General features: G+C 38.3%; 1 protein-coding gene across 3 annotated transcripts in view; it reads right to left on the bottom strand.

Moving 5' to 3' along the window:
- LOC121330937 (roquin-1-like) overlaps positions 1-16,659 on the bottom strand; it is a 70,617-nt gene that overhangs the window by 33,058 nt on the left and 20,900 nt on the right. For 2 of the 3 annotated variants that reach the window (XM_041277928.1, XM_041277930.1), the window contains exons 2-9: positions 16,147-16,524; positions 8,497-8,617; positions 6,851-7,090; positions 5,712-5,887; positions 4,024-4,224; positions 2,306-2,438; positions 757-875; positions 105-217 (exon numbers count right to left, since the gene is read on the bottom strand). In XM_041277928.1, the coding sequence (XP_041133862.1) occupies positions 105-217; positions 757-875; positions 2,306-2,438; positions 4,024-4,224; positions 5,712-5,887; positions 6,851-7,090; positions 8,497-8,617; positions 16,147-16,377 (1,334 nt within the window). In that variant the 5' untranslated portion in view covers positions 16,378-16,524. The remainder of the gene's footprint in view (positions 1-104; positions 218-756; positions 876-2,305; positions 2,439-4,023; positions 4,225-5,711; positions 5,888-6,850; positions 7,091-8,496; positions 8,618-16,146; positions 16,525-16,659) is intronic. The other variant, XM_041277929.1, reaches the window with a different exon arrangement.

Genomic DNA, 16,659 nt, shown 5'->3' with positions numbered 1-16,659 from the left:
TGAACTACAAACCACCATCGGGGATCCAGGACAAAAAGGGCCCTGGCACGGTCTGGTTATAATAAAATCACTGCTCAAAATGTATAGAAATAAAAGGCTCTTACTTTTCTAGTTCTTCCTGAGAATGTGCAAAGGTACAGCTGGCCCCCCGAGGGCACCCCCCTTTCTGCTTCATATCCCGACACATGTATGTTTTGTACTTGCTGTGCTGAGGAGGCTGGAAGTGAAAGCAAAGGCATTCGTCACTTTAAGGCAGAAGAGCATAAAATAGAACGGACGAAGGAAACCCATGGAATATTGGAATAATGATGCCAGCTAGGTACAAGAGTCAGGGAAAGCTTATGGGTTCATGTCTTTTTTCAACTTGGAAATGCAGAGGTAATTGTTTTAAATTATCAGTTAGCCAAATAGGCAGGAGAGACATTGCTACAAGTACATGCTACCTCAGCTTACAGTACCGAAATTGAAACGCTTAGCAAAGAAATGTAACAGTTAAACGACAAATCTTTCAACTTTTCTAAATAAATGTGATGAAAAACATTAACAAGTTTTTTTAAAGTATTTCTAGCACTATTGAGTGTTGCATACTTATGGCTGATACATAAACATATTACTGAAAGCATATGTAGTATAAGCATTTTCAAGGTCAGACCAAGAAGCTCTCCAAATGCAAACACTTCTCTTATCAAGTACTTCCACATACTGTTTCCATTCTACTAGAATAAGCTATTCACATGGAAAGTGAACTCCTGTTACCTGCTGCTGGTCAGTGCCTTTCTTGCTGTGGTTCTGAATGAAATCCACCAGTCCGTGGACCACGGTCTTCACAGCAACCAGCCCCTTCTCCAGCTGCTCCCATGTAGGGGGAGGTGCATCTAAACACAGAAAAGACATGCGATTTAATATACTTTATATCAAAACAGAATGAATTTAAAAAGCAATGCTTGAACACAGCTTTGAATGCGAGTCCATGACTCCAACCAATGTAAACTGATCCAAAGCAAAAGATTCCAGATTGACATGGCATAAAGTAAACCAGGGCTGTCTAATTCAGCCCATCTACAAACTGACATTCTGTATAATCCAGCATCATTTTGGGTCTCAGCCAAATACCTATGGAAATGGATGGTGTGATACACTCTGGAACCTGTCTATTCTGGAATTCGGCATTATTTTGACATCTTCTCTGTCCAAAAGCAATGTAAATCTGGCTGCTGTCCAGCACCAATGCAAGACGTTGCACATACACGAACATGTCCCACCACCTCCATTCTAAACTGTGCAGTTATTCAACAGCAAATAACATTTCTAACATCCACACAACAAGCCTCGATAGAAAAAAATTGGGCTTATCAAAAAAGCTGCATGTTTACCAAAACCAACATACAAAAAGAGCAAAATAACCAATTCAAAAACGCAAGGCAAACCATTTCATACCTTCCGAAAATAAGAGCAACACAGAGAAAACCAGAACGCCAGCTGAAAGTGCCTGAATCCTGCATGCAGGTATGAACAAGTGAACGTCTTTCTATGGGAATAGTTTAAATAGTCTCGTGCTAATAACAGGTACACATTTTATTGAGGCATTGCAGAGTTTACTATACAGTAGGTACGGTACTTGTTTTTTTAAAGGGTTCAAATAGTTGTCCTTTTTCTGTAATCCAACAAAATGTCTAAACCAACACAATTTTCCAATCCCTAGCAACACTAGGTCTTGCTAAGCAAAACTTACGTGACTATATAATACAAATGGTATTATAGCTGGCACTGGAACCTATCCAAGTTGCACTACATTTTGAACCTGCCTCCTGATTGCACATTAGTTCAGTGAACCACCTGCCACAATCTGGTTAACACATATTTAGGACATCATTCATTGCTGTAAATATTTACATTACCATATTGTACCCCCTGATTTTTCCCCCCCTTTATAGATTGTCAAATTCCCTCACCACAGCAATTCCCCAAAACACCTCAGCCAACTGACACAATATACCCTGGCACTCGAGAGCGGGTGTCAGTGAGCTACTGGCCTCTGGAGGACAAAGACCAGCCCTACAGGAGACAGATTGAGGTCACCCTATGCCAGGCCACCAGGGTGCGCTGTAGTGCAATGAGAAACCGCCCAGCAATTTCTATCAACTTTACACAGCCAGGAATCTGTGCTCTCCTGACTGTACGACCCTGGACACCATGTGAGTGTGCCATTACCAGGGGAGCCACTCAGGTACCCCTTCTGTGTTTTGTCTTAACTCTATTTGTATGACATGAGATTGAAACAGCAAAAGCTGGAGCAGTGCATTACCTGGGCTAGGGTCGATGTTAGCCAGCAGCTCAAGGTGGGGTCGCAGGCGGTTCAGGTTGGCAGGGTCTCCCGTCCGCTGGAGTGCAATGGTCAGTTCCTGAACACTCTGGGCAAATGAGGCCGGCGTCTGCAACTTAACCAGAAGGATTTCCGCTAAAGTAAACAGCTATACATCAAAGTTTGCTAACCATGATGTGGCCTGAAAGTTAATAATACATAAAGTAATGACAATAAAAATCCCAGCAACCTGGTTTTACATACCGTTTAATTTTATAAAATCGAGGAGATACTGTAGTAGGGGTGTATTGTACATTTCCAGCTAATTAAAGTGAAAGACTATTTGGCTGAATTTTCAATAAATTCACCTCATGAAAAACCTGACTTTTTCCTAACACTAGTGTGGAGGAAATTACAAATTATAATATATTTAAATAAATGTCTATTACAATTTATGTAAGTTTAACTAAAATTTTTCAATTTAGACTGTGATAAAAGGGGCTTCAAATGCATATTCCTATCTATGGTGAAACCGCCATTCAAACAAAACAATTTGGTTAGAGACCCACAGCTTCAAAGACAGTTGTTCACACTTGGTGAATCTCACAGACTCTTTGATGTGATATGGATAACTGAATATATTTTGAATGCCAGTTCTAATATTATGCTCTATTTATATTTAACTTTTAAATAAGTCATTTTTTACTTTTGAAGATTTGTTCGTTTGTCTGTTACATAGCACCGATATATACATATATCAAAAAGTTATATTAAATTAAAATATACTCTTTACATTTTAATTAACTTTTTACATTAAATTGTAAAGTTCAATACATTTTTTTCAAAGATAAAATAATCAATTGAAATACAGATCGGCGCTGCTTTATCGGGATGCCTCAGGACAAGGAAAAATGTCTTGAATAAGCGGCTGTCACAATTAAAGGAGAGGCATTTGAGATGACCTTAGTCACACTTTTTTGTTTCTTAATGAAAAGAAAAAGAATGAAATTACATCACATTGTGACTAAATGTTAAATACATCAGTTAAAATAACTCAATGTTTTTTTCTACTTGAAATGAAAAAGATTGAAACCACACCTTATCACGAGGCAAGCCACCTGCAATGTTGACTCACCAACGTTCTTTGCAACATTAACCTGAGAAACCACCGGAGACTCCCTCCTCCTTCCAGAGTTCAACATGGTTTACGCAAGTCACAGAGTAATCATGTACTCACTGCACTATGAAAAGCCATCTCCGTTCATCATTTTAAAATAACGTATCCCATAAACAAAGTGAGGTCCCAATTAAACTACATAAACAGTACTGGGAAGAACCGTCTCCCAGAGTTGTATCCCATTATACAGAAATATGATTATCAGTATCCCGATTAGGTGGCGACGACTGTACTTATAACTGTGTTCAAATTTTACTTGACCTTAGACATTAAAAAGAAAATCTTAAAATATACCTCATACTAGAATTTCAGAGAACTAAGTTTAGTACACCACTACAAAAGAACAAAGTGATCTTGAGATTTTTTAGACTAATTAATCAGTAAAGCTAGGCACAGTTCATTTCAGATTTTCTTCAAGTAACTAGTGAATTCAAAATCGATGGGAGGACATCACTAGTTTGTCATCACTTGTTTAAGCTCTATACCCATTTTGGTATCTATTGAGTGGTATGTGGTGGCTTTCCCCCTGCTGGGTACCCCTTACCTTGTCGATGATAGACTGCATGTGTGATTTGTGGGACTGGTCCCCATACAGCAGTGAGGACCACTGGTCAGGTGCGATGCGCAGCCCCCCCTCCATGGCAATCTGGACGATCTGAGAGTCGTGTTCCCGCCGGAGAGCTTCGTACGTGCGGAACTCCTCCTTAAGCTGCATCAGCGAGGAATCCTCATCTCGCTTCGTCACCTAGACAGTACACGACACACACCAGACTGCTTGGATTCATTCCATCAAAATTTCATAACTGTATTAAAGAAATTGTAGTTAACAGAACAGTTCCATAAAATTCCTTTGCCATGTACATCAACTCATTGTATAGGTCTCAGAAGAAACAGTAAAGCAACATGTATTTTCATTTTAAAACATGGTATCTGGTACTACATCGGTTCAATACATCTGTTTGCAAGCCATGCTTTTAGAATGAATGCCTTGCACTTTTTGGGTCATTTCAACTGGACAGTCAAACTATCTCCTCCCCTTCCCTGGCTTCTTTCCTGTCAATAACCAATTGGCTGCTTCCCCTAGTGACTGACACGCTTTCAACCAATAACATGACACTGCTTAGGTTAAATGACCAAGGAAGTGCAAACAGCAAACCTGAGAATAATGCATAGAAACCGAGAGCTTCCTTTAACTGAAAGTAAAACCAGATATCATGTTTGAAAATTAATACACATGTGCTGTGATGTATTTCTTTCAAAAAACATTTATGGAAGATTTTTGAAGATTGAAATATAAGAAGATTTTTGTTTGCTAAAATTTATTTAAGTGAAAGTATAACAAAGCTTCTGGACATAGTATAATGAGGAAGCGTCCATAGTTAGTTTAGATCTTTGGTTTATGTACAATAATGCAAAAATATTTTTATTCAGTAGCCTTAACTTAAACAATACATTCAGGAATGACACATGGGCTAGTCTACTTCCCTACTACTAATGTTGGTCTGTAGTTCTTATATAATGCAGTAGTTCTGATGTGATCTGGTGTGAGGAGCACTTAGTGCTCCAGAACCCCATGCAGTTTTTACAAGAAACTCATTACTTTCCTTTTCTGTATCCAACACTGTCCATATCGCAGACATATTTTTTTCAACATAATCCTCATTGTTTTGATATTTGTATTTACACATCATAGGTAAATCTGCAAGGAAATTAGTTTTAACCCTTAGCGGTCCATTTATTCAGCACCTGTCAGGCATGTTAGGTCCAATTTATTTTCACATGTGCTGTTTATTTTACATGCGCTGTTTAAAAGTCATTTTATTCATAGTAAAGCAGGTTTAAAAGGCACTGCATATCAACAGGACACTCAATATTGCATCTCCAGCCCCGCCCCACGCCTTGTTCGCTCTGTTTATCACATACCTCTTCATAGTCGTGCATACTGATAAATCATTTCCTGATCACTTGTTTATCACTAAACTCCTCAATAATGCTACCCAAGTCATTATTTAACTACTGTAACATACTGTAAAATGTCCTTGACATTCTAAGCGCTGGATGCGGAAGCAGCTATCTTGTTTGTTTATGTCCATGTTAGCTCTGTGGTGCAGGGACATAAATGACGCAGTAGGGAGAAGAAAAAAAAAAAAATCAGCATGATTTTTTTTTTATCTACACTTCCCCACTGGGGTAGTTTCTACAAACAAGAACACATTGACAAAAATACATTACCTTAAAACAGGATGCTCTATAGAGGAGTTGCACCACGTGACCGATGCTCGTTTTGGAGGCCTGGGGGAATCGTGGCTCCAGTCTTTGAACCACAAAGAGAACCAGAACCTTACGGGACAGGGGGGAGCCATCTTCCAGGGCTAGCAGAACCAGCTTAAGAGCCTCCTCCTGCATTGCTGCACATGAGGGCACAAGACAGCACGGTGAAAAACAATAGTGTATTAAATAGAGAATACAGCTCTGTATCCAAGGAGAATCACAATTCAACATGATACTCAGTCACATACTTAATGAATAAGAAAAGTAATTGACAAACTGATGTTGATCTTTAAGTTTTGACAAGCTGATAGAAGAACAACAACAACAGTTAGTTGAACACCACATCATTGTACTGTATTAAAAATAGCTTCTCACTGCTATAGCACGTTCCAAACAAGAAGTGTACGTCCAAATTAGTTTTATTTTGAAAAAAATATATACAGGTATTGTATTTAAGCGTAACTGATTAATTAAAAATGGCAGGGTTATCATAGGTGTCTTAACAATGTGCTGAATTTTGGTACTGGCACAGAACATGGCTTGGGGAACTCACTGAAACATACAATTTTCCCCATAGGGTGCAACACATTTAACTATGGGTGTTTACACACATGGCCCCCCCCCCCCCCCCCCCCTCCAGGAGCATTTGTTTTGTGTTCTCCACGGCTTGGTATTGCCAAAAAATGATCTATTCAATAGAACAGTAGCTGGCCTAAATACCATCACTGCTTAAAGTCCAGTCAGGACTGAAAGGGTTAAGTACCATACACCAAAAAATGTTTGTTATGTTCACATGCATACTCAGTAAAGGAGTTCCTTTTTGAATGATATAACTTAATTTCGCATTCTTCAGCTCAACAAAAATAATTCAGGATTGAAAGGTTTAAACATTAAAATTGGGACTAAACCTGTTATTTTACTTTGGCTTTGTCAAAGTCCTCTTTTAATGATTTAAATGATGGTGGTATTTTGGACCTTATAGATTCATTGAATAGATAAGCCCCAATATGTGTCTCCCCAGGCCAAGCAATCTAATGCCAGCGTGGTTTATATAGGGTTAATTCTTTGGTACAATGGAAATATCAATGCAGTTCCCTTACCTGGCCCGAGGAACTGGCAGCCCCTGGCTCGGACAGCTGCCCACAGGTTGGAGGAGAGCTGCTGTGGGTTCTGGTGCTGGAGGATGAGCTCTGTGACTGTCCTCTCACCCAGGGAACGGGCAGCTCGCATGGCCCTGATCCGCCCCTCTTCCTCCACCAGCTGACAGTGAATCAGCGTGACCAGCTTCCTCAGCATGGGCCGACTAAGAACGCTCTGAGTGGTGCTGTTCAAACCAACACCTGACAAACAACAACAATCAGTACAACACTGTGTTCAATTACCAACAGAGCAAGCAAACTAGTCCCACTGCTTGAAGGAATGAGCTACGAAGACAGGTTCAAGGAACTGAATCTATTTAGCCTAGAACAAAGCAAGAATCACAGGGGACTTGACTGAAGTCTTTAAATTGTAAAAGGAGTTAAAAAAAGGACATGTTTCTTTCAGTAAATATTGTGATTTCCCTTAACAGATAATCATACCCTTTTTCAAAATTGAACTAACAAGGCACCCCGTAATTTCAGTGGTTGCCTAAATGTTATGCATTTAAACAATGCAAAACAACAAGGACGGACATGTGTTCACTTTCCCCAAAGGCTGTTTCTGCAATGGTGCCAATGACTGGTGCAACACTGAACACAAATCAGTTTTGGCTCTCACTAGTGCAGAAATCCTCTTTACCACCAAGAAATATGTTAGCAGCCAGGTTTCTTTATTTCTTTCTTTCCATCCATCCATCCTCTCTCCTTCCTCACCCACCAAGAACCTCAGTGTCATCCTCGTCCCCTCCCTCTCCTACTCTCAGCACATCTCTATTCTGGCACGCTCCTGTCGCCACTTCTTCAGCAACATATGCAGAATTCCCTCCTTCCTCACCAACTACTCCACACAGCTCCTAGCCTCCCTGCCTCTGCTATCCATCTGCTCCAGCTCATCCAAAACTCTGCTGCCCGCCTTGTCTTTTCCCTTCCTCATTTCTCCCATGCTACAACGCTGCTCTGCTCCCTATCGCCGCTTGCATCAAATTCATTCTTGTACTCTCCTATCGCTGCCTCAACCTTTCTGCTCCCTCCCATCTTCAGCCACCTGTTGAGTAACAAGTTTCCCATGTTTAAAAGTGTGTGCCGTTTTTTCTGGTGATTACGCTGTCCCTGCTGGTGCTGTCGGTTCTCTCCTTCAGTCTGTCATTATCTTTAGTAAACAACGGCTTCACTAATTACTGATGAAGAACTGGAACTACTTACTACTACTTATTCTATGGCAACCATAGTTTAAAGGCCACTTTTTAGTCCCGATTTCCTCTCACTGACAGAAATATAAACCCACCTTTAGTATTAAGGCCACCATCAGCAGTCCAAACGTATTACTTACCTCTCTAATAACACTGACATGCTGTTAAACTACCATCTGAAAACCTGGACGCAACAAGATGTAACTCATTTGCACATTTAAATATTTGAAACAAACAGTAAATGATAACAGTTTGCAGGAAAGAACTAAAATAAAGGCCACTCTCACAGTAAGAACACATTTTGTTTTTCTCTTGACTGGCCTTAGTTCCACAGTACAATGACTACAGAAATCCCAGGTGTCACAGGGAAGTGTACAGGACAGTGCATATATTGAGACATGGGCAAGCCTGTCTTACCTCTCGTGCTGCTGAGGTGTTTGAGGTAGAGCGCTAGCTCCTCCACACATTTCCTCGCCTCGTCATAGTGTTTGGTGTCTTCCACTCCTGTAAGCAGAGCGATGGGCTGCTGTTTGGGAACCTGCGGGATGAAAAGGCACAGTACATCAGTCAGCTAGAAACAGATCTGTCACTTTGAGAGCTAAGTCCCCTAGAGTACTGTGCCCAAGTGTGGCCAGCACAGTACCAAAAAAACAGTGTGGCCCTGGAGAGTTCAACAAAGAGCAACCACACTAATCACAGGGCTTAAAAGGAATGAGCTATAAAGATAGGTCAAGAACTGAACCTATTTAGCCTAGAACAAAGAAGAATTAGGGGGGACATGACAGAAGTCTTTAACATTTTAAAAGCAGTTGATATAGTTAACCCAAACCAATACTTTAAGCACAGTAAAGAAACCAGGACCACAGGATCCAGCTGGAAATCAAGTGGACTCAAGAAGGAGACTTGGAGACACTTAAAAATATATAATTCAAGATCATTAGTAGAATAGTATTCTATATTATCAAAGGTTAAGAGAGTTACTGTGTGTACGTTACAGTGAAACTTTTGTAGTTTGCTAGGGTTCAGGGCGCTCTATTAGAAGTTTGTCTTGTTGCTAGGGGAATATAGGGTATGATACAGCTCTGAATGGAGAAGTAGTACAGAGAGATAATACTGTGGTTACAGTACCTGCTGTGCATTCTGTAATTCTTTCTGTATTCCTTGCAAAGTTAAATGTCATTGCCAATGACTTAATCAGTGATTTTAAACAGCATGCCATAAGACCAGATGTTCAATAGCAGCACAAATGTAAGCCAATACATTAAAACAATTAAAATAAATGGTAAACTTATTTTTTTTGTATACTGGTGTACTGCGTAATGTATAATTTAAGACCTAGAAGTCATTAGGTAAGTAAATTAGGTTTCATGGTAAAGTATATACAGACCAAGACACCCCTATAATCCGATACTCCCAGTAACTTATGCAAAGTAACGTTAACACCTAGTTTCAGCACAATTGGATAAGACCACTTCCAGATATTTAAAAAAAAAAAAAAAAAAAAGTTAGTTACACAGACTCCACTATATCCATCTCTGATTTAATGAGATCATTATTAAAACTACTTTAGACCTGGGTGGAGGTTTATACGGTTTAATTAAACAAATGATGATCATACACCAAGGGTTCCACTCTGCAATTCACTAAAATATACAACCACCTCCAACACTTTCAAGAGAAAAACAACAGTAAAATTACACCCACCACTTCGTATCTCGGTAGCGCTATACACCAATACTTTGCATGTAGATCGATTAGCAACAGACAACCAACGCAACCTCATTTGTATTGCAAATTAATTTGCGTTGATTCACAAATTTACATGCCAAGCTTCTCCTTATTTGTGTTTCATATAGCATCAAAAAGTGTGCAGTGATGTAACTGAATTTAATTAATCAGAAATTCAAAGAGCCTTCTGTAAATGAGGCTTTAGTCTCAATGGGTAAATATCCTGGTTAAATAAATAAAATAACTACAAATCAGAAACTGCACAGATACAGTTATTTAAGTAATTATTTCAATCTTAGCAGTATACAAATTTAGGGGGCACAAACCAACTTTTATCACATTGCAGTGTACTAAATTGAAACCAATTTAATATTTACCTAAATATTTTGAAGGAAAAAAAAAAAATGTTGAGTTGACAGAGCTGTACTGCTACAGTGGGCTCTTTAAAAAGCCTGATATTACAAACTGAATACAATTATTAAACTACAAGCTTCCCTTATTTCTGTGCTCATTAAACAAGTTTTATACAGGTTTAATACAAAGCCAATGTTGCATTTCACCTTACCTTCTAGCACAGTGGTCCTCACAGTAATTTGGATGCCGGCATAAATGTGTCCACCCTGGCTGTTTGAGGGCATGCTGATGTATACTGCCAAATATTTGTTTTAAAACAATCATTTCTATAAATTGTGTAAATCACCTGGATATACCTTATAGGTGTACAAAACATCTAATCCAGTGTAAAGATTTGACCACTGCTAACTAATGACTTTTCTGTTGCCTTTTTATGAAGCACTATTCATTATTTGATTACAAGGGGAAGGTGGTGTAACTTTTAAACCGGACCAACAATAAACAAAGTTTGCTTTTTTTTTTTTTTTTTTTGTAAAATATAAAATTAGGCCTGTCAAGCTGTTAAAAATTAAATTGCAATTAAATTTGAGATTTAAAAAATATCAGTTAATCTTGGTTTTAAAATCACATTTAATTGATACAATTGCTGCATCCATCTCATAAGATTGTTATTAACGATGCTATTATTATTATTATTATTATTATTATTATTATTATTATTACTATTATTATTATTATCGTCATCACATAAAAAATCTTGTTTTCTTATTTCTGGAGTCTCTTTATAGTTTTAGATTTATTTACAATCCAGCATTGTTGTTAAACTGTTTGAACCAACTGCTAAAATCACAATGGAGTCAGTTTTTTACTCTCCTTACTGCACTTACAATTATCAGTTTCCTTTACAGTTGTCTTTACTCAAACTGATGTTTTTCATTTCCGTTTAAATACAGTTGCCACTTACACCACACAGGGTGATTTTAGGCAGCCGGACAAACATCGCTTGCCATTCACATAGATTTAAATAACAAAACGCACTGCTTATATTGTAGTAAATCGCTCTTACTAATCCACAATCAGCTGTTCTCACCTTGTTCCCTCGCCATTCACACAGATTTAAATTCAGAAGGCAGCACTTTACTGAAGTAAAAGCTTGACAGGTTGATTAATCAACTGTTTGCACCTAGTTATTGAGCGATTACCCCTGTACTGTACCATGGCTATTTTATCCCTGTACACAGTGTCAGGTTTATTTACAGTTTGAAAAAACAGTACTGACTGCAACAGAAAGCAAGCAAGCATGGCTGGAAAGAGAAAAGCAATGAGAATCAATCAGCACTTTTAGATGCTGTGCACTTGCTAAAGCATGCTTTGAATAACAAAGCAATGTTACAAACAATGAGTGTCTTAATAAAGATTTTTAACTGCATACATGCTTGTTTGTTTTGATTACCTTTTGATTGGAGACATTTTGAATGTCAGGTTATTGTGTGGGAGTTTATACTGTCCATCACTTACTGCAGGTGAATCATATTAACACAAAAATGTGCCTGTTCTAAGTGGCGGAGACAACTAATAATAATAATACTTAATTCTCTTAATAATAATAATACTTAATTATCTCATTAACAACTTGAAATTGCTTAAACAGAACATTGACAAAGTAATGGCTATATCCTCCACAATTGTAAATATTGTTTAAAAAAAACTGACGGGTTTCATTTGTTGTCTGTAAAACTACTAGATTGTTTTGAGAAGTGAAAGAATGTTTAGAAGGACACAGGTGGTACAGCAGACTAGATCTGTCATACTTGGAATTTACTTTGATAGTAGATACAAGTCTAGCCAATGAACCATCAGTTTAAAAAAAATAAACATCCAATTCTTAAGTCCTTCAGTTTGAGTGCTTTGCTACATAATGTGGTTCTGTGACTAATTTTATATTCAAAACTCATTCAATGCAGGCATGCACTAAAATGGTGCAGCAGGAAAAGAATTACGGTATGCCAAGAGGGACTAGACTGGAGTGCGATTAACATACATTAAAGATGTAGCGCCCAAAAATATACGTGTTAATTGCAGAAGTTAACTACGATTAATTGAGAGCTCCAATATTCAGCCCCCGCGGTTGACTCCAATATTGCTCTTGTAGAAGAAACTTCATGGCCAAATATTTAGTATTTATCTGAAACAGTGTGCGATGTTTCAGTAATGTCTCCAGTTCTGCTTAATTTGGGTGTTTTAAATCAGCCACTTAACCATTAAAATTGTTTGATGTTACGCTCTCCCATATGCTGCAACACAATTTAAATCTCACTACAAATCTCACGATAAAAGGTTTGATCCAAATCACAAGGGAGTACGGGCTCTTTAAAATAGATTTTGCTAAACTAATTAAAAGTTCCCAGAATCTCAATTATGTGATTAAAACGTATACAAATACATAAATAGGACTATGATTGATCAGCTGTTCAAAACAAATGTTTGACATTACACAGTTGTTCGTAAAGATTTTGTATTGCCCACCTAAAACATTCCTGTTCTATACTTGATTCAGAGGGGAGAAAATTATTGGAAAAAAAAATTCAGGTCAGGTCCAATTTATTTCACATGCGCTGTTTAAAAGCTTTTTCACAGGAAAACAGGTTTAACAGGCACTGCATATCAACAGCACACTCAATACTGCATCACCAGCCAAGCCCCACCCCTTGTTTGACATACACCTCTTCATAGTACTGCATACTGATAAATCCTCTCCTGATCACTTTTCTTTTTTTTACGTCCGTGTTAGGTCTGTGGTGCCTCCTCAATACATTATAAACAGAACTCTGTTCTAACAGGATCCGTTATAAGTGGAGTGCAATTGTAAAACAAAAAAACCCATCTATATCTATATCAGGGGTGTCCAATCCTGGTTCTGGAGGGCCGGTGTCCCTCCTGGTTTTTGGTCCAACTGTGTCCTAAATTACCTAATTGGACCAATTATTACCAATTATTGTTCTAACTAAGTAACTAAGTAATTTAGGACACAGTTGGAACAAAAACCAGGGGGAACACCGGCCCTCCAGGTACAGGATTGGACCCCCTAATCTATAGTAATGAAAGTATGTAGCTTTTTTTGTTTGATCTAAGCTGGCAATGCTCCCACAACACAAGGTTAGTTTCTATGATTCCACTCCCCCCAGTTCAAAAATAAATGAGCTATATAAAAGCAGCCGAGCCAGAATGCTTGTGAAGGGTGGGGTCTGATAAATATCTGTGACAGTTTCCCTGGAATGGACTCAAACTTGTTCTTGGTCTCCATGTAGCCCTATTGCATCAAACATTTACATTTTTTATTTTTAACTGTCAATGTCAACAACTGTTACAAGCTGGTCACAGGCTCAACAAAGAGAAAGCCTCCGACTCATCACTGCCAGCAACCGGGCAGTGTGGGGACGCAATCAAAAAGGCAAATCCCACAAATGTAGAATACAATCCAAGAATACCATGGTGAGGTTGTATAATGCACTGGGGAGTACTGGAAATGTTCTCATGTTTACGATATTTCGTTATTTCAATACAGCTCGGAAGCGCAATGTTTCCACTTTGCAGGCACAACCACAGACTTCAATGTTGTAACTCATCTCGGGAAGTCACTTCATTTGTGGCATAAAACCGATATACAAGACTCTAGACAGTCAGTAACTTTATGGTGAATAAACTTGTGTGTATTGTGTGTACAGTCCCATCAGCACAGAAACAGTCGGTCTGCAGTATCAGTGTAACTAGTGAAACCATTTTCATGGAACGGCCTGGTAGCGTCTAACTAAATAAATTCTGCCACCAAGCATACTTTTTTTTTTTTTTTTTTAACAAGATAGATTATATAAATTTCCCGTATAAATTTCCCGAGACAATTACATATTGGTGAATTGATGCATCAAATTAGAACCCAGTTTGAAGTCTTCTGTTGCCAGTTTGCATTAAAACCTTGAGTGTGTGAGTGCTCTTCTTTTAGTGCTAGTACAGTAGATTAGCGCGTTGCTAGGATACTCGCTTTAGGCCTCTCCATTTGCGTTGGACAAGCCTAAATCACAAGTAGGCCTACTGTATTTACGTTTTCTAGATTAAAAATTTAAGGCTATTTTTTAAAAAAAAATTTAATCTATTAAATCTATCGATTACCTTCTTTGCTTCAAAGCATGTTGTGTTTGGATTATATGGCAATAGTATATAAAAAGAAGCAGAATTAAGTACGATAGTTAAATTACTCAGGATTTGTGAGATTAATTCAAATGCTTTGCTTTTGGACATAAAATGTTAATAGAAATGAACAACCATAGTTCAGATAGAAATGACTTCTATTAAAATATAGTATTATTATTATTACAACATTAAGGGGACAACTGATGCGGACGCACACATATTTTCAGTTGTTAACTCAAGTCCTTTGTATTTCTTTTTTATATAAATCGAAGTGTTCTAATTTGAATGTAAATTGTGCCTTTTTGTTTAACTATTATGCACAGCAGTGTTTAGATAATGGATCTTTAAAAAAAAAAAACTAATGTTTGTTCTTTATTTAAAAAAAATAAAAGTCAAATGGATCGATTATCGTTGATAAATGCCTATACAATAATCGAATACGAAACCAGGGTGCTGATTACACTTTTGGGAATTACTATGCAGATGTGCAGTAGTACACTACAGTATATGTAGCGTTTAAAGTTTGTTTCAAGAGAACAGCATTGTAAAACCGTATACCTTGGCTAGCTCAGGGTGACAGACACTTAACTGTGGGTTTGCACTGCATATTGCCTACTTTAAAAACACAGTAAATATTTTTATTCATGTCACTTGACTTAAATTTCAAGAAAGCAAAAAATTTTAAACTATTACAATTCATCCCACAAATACAAAATAAACCTTCTGCTTAGATGTATAGTCATCTGCGGGATGCGTCGTATATCCCTGTGACAGAAATACTATGAACCTTGGGAGGGTCAAAGACTCGTAATTCGTTCCTTTGCTTGGTTTGTGAACTTGAACCTGAAGGACTGTGAGAGACGCAGTAACCACTGCTGAAATAAACCTGTGTTTTAAGAATATTCGTGACTGTTTTGTTTGTTTGTGTCTGTTAGTAATTGTCTGTGTTTATAAACCACTCAGACAGCTAACACGTACCCGGAGCTGTCGCCTTGGGTCAGCACAAAGCCGGATCAGCGCTTTCACATGTATCACTGTAAAACTGTCTTGTACCACAGTCACTAATTCACGTAATAAAACTGACTTGTGTTTGTGTTTTGTGTTTAATGTGGGGATACAACAACAGGACTATTATTTCGGGACCAGCCCAGGGATTATAAATGTAAGTAATACACATCGCTGTACTACTTACCAGCATTATTATTTACTGTTTGTTTCGCCATCATGCACTGGACATAAGGAATAACATATAACAAACATTTTGCACCTGGATTACAATTGTCTGTCTGTTCTTTGATCACCTCCACCAGCACACTATTAACCACTTTGCTACAATCCCATAATAATACTGTGCACTAGAGTCCTGTGCGGGCCCGTTTTTTACAACTGGTTTCCGACCTGGACGCGCTATAACAGGACCTGACCGGAACCCACACCCGTCTGGCCAGCAACACCGTCTTCTTACCCGCAACCCAACCCGACCTGCTTTAATAATACCTGCAAACCAACCCGAACCCACAAGTGTTTGTCCTTTACCTACTGCCTGCACCAACTGACACTCTCACACTCTCACATTCACACAGAGATATCTCTACCATTCTCCACGGATTGAGTTTATACAACAGCGTGATAGCACATTCACATTTTTTATATGTGTTATAAAATAAAGTTAAAAAATATAACGCTGCAATACGGACCACACAGGAAAGGTAGCATAATGCATTTCGCAAGATGTTCTGTAACACTAAGTTACGGATAAGGTTTAAAAACCCATAGTCTTTAAATACAATGTGTTACCTGTCCGCCGACGAGCTGCAGCAGGGCCGTGTTCACAGGTAGCTGTTCGATGTCTGTGCTGATAGTGGTCTGGTCGAAGGGGCATGCCTTGCGGTGTAGTTTGTTCAGGCACATCTTGCAGACAGTGTGGCCGCATCCTAAGCTGATGGGCTTGCGAATAGTTTCTTCGAAAGTCTGCGTGCAGATCGGGCACAAGAGGAATTCCGTCCATTGTGGAGCTTGTACAGGCATTGTAACAGGTTACAATTTAAAAACAAAAAGAAACCAAACAAAAAAAACCTACAGATTCCACTGGAATCAAAAAAAATCCTCCAAACATTAATATTTTTAAATATTTTCAGACATCATGGATATTCAGCACACAGTGTGAAATATAACCTGCAAAACAAAGAGGGAAAAAATGATCAGAACAAAATACACTTCAATACACAGCTGCAAGGGCAGTAATATTTTCAACAAAAAGCAAAAGACAACAAGGTGGTTATCAGTGACCGAGGCAATGAAGAATCAGAA

Source organism: Polyodon spathula, chromosome 18 (assembly GCF_017654505.1).
Source record: "Polyodon spathula isolate WHYD16114869_AA chromosome 18, ASM1765450v1, whole genome shotgun sequence".
NCBI classification, from domain to species: Eukaryota; Metazoa; Chordata; class Actinopteri; order Acipenseriformes; family Polyodontidae; genus Polyodon; species Polyodon spathula.
Note: the sequence above shows the minus strand (reverse complement) of the source record. Positions and strands in the feature narration are given on the sequence as shown.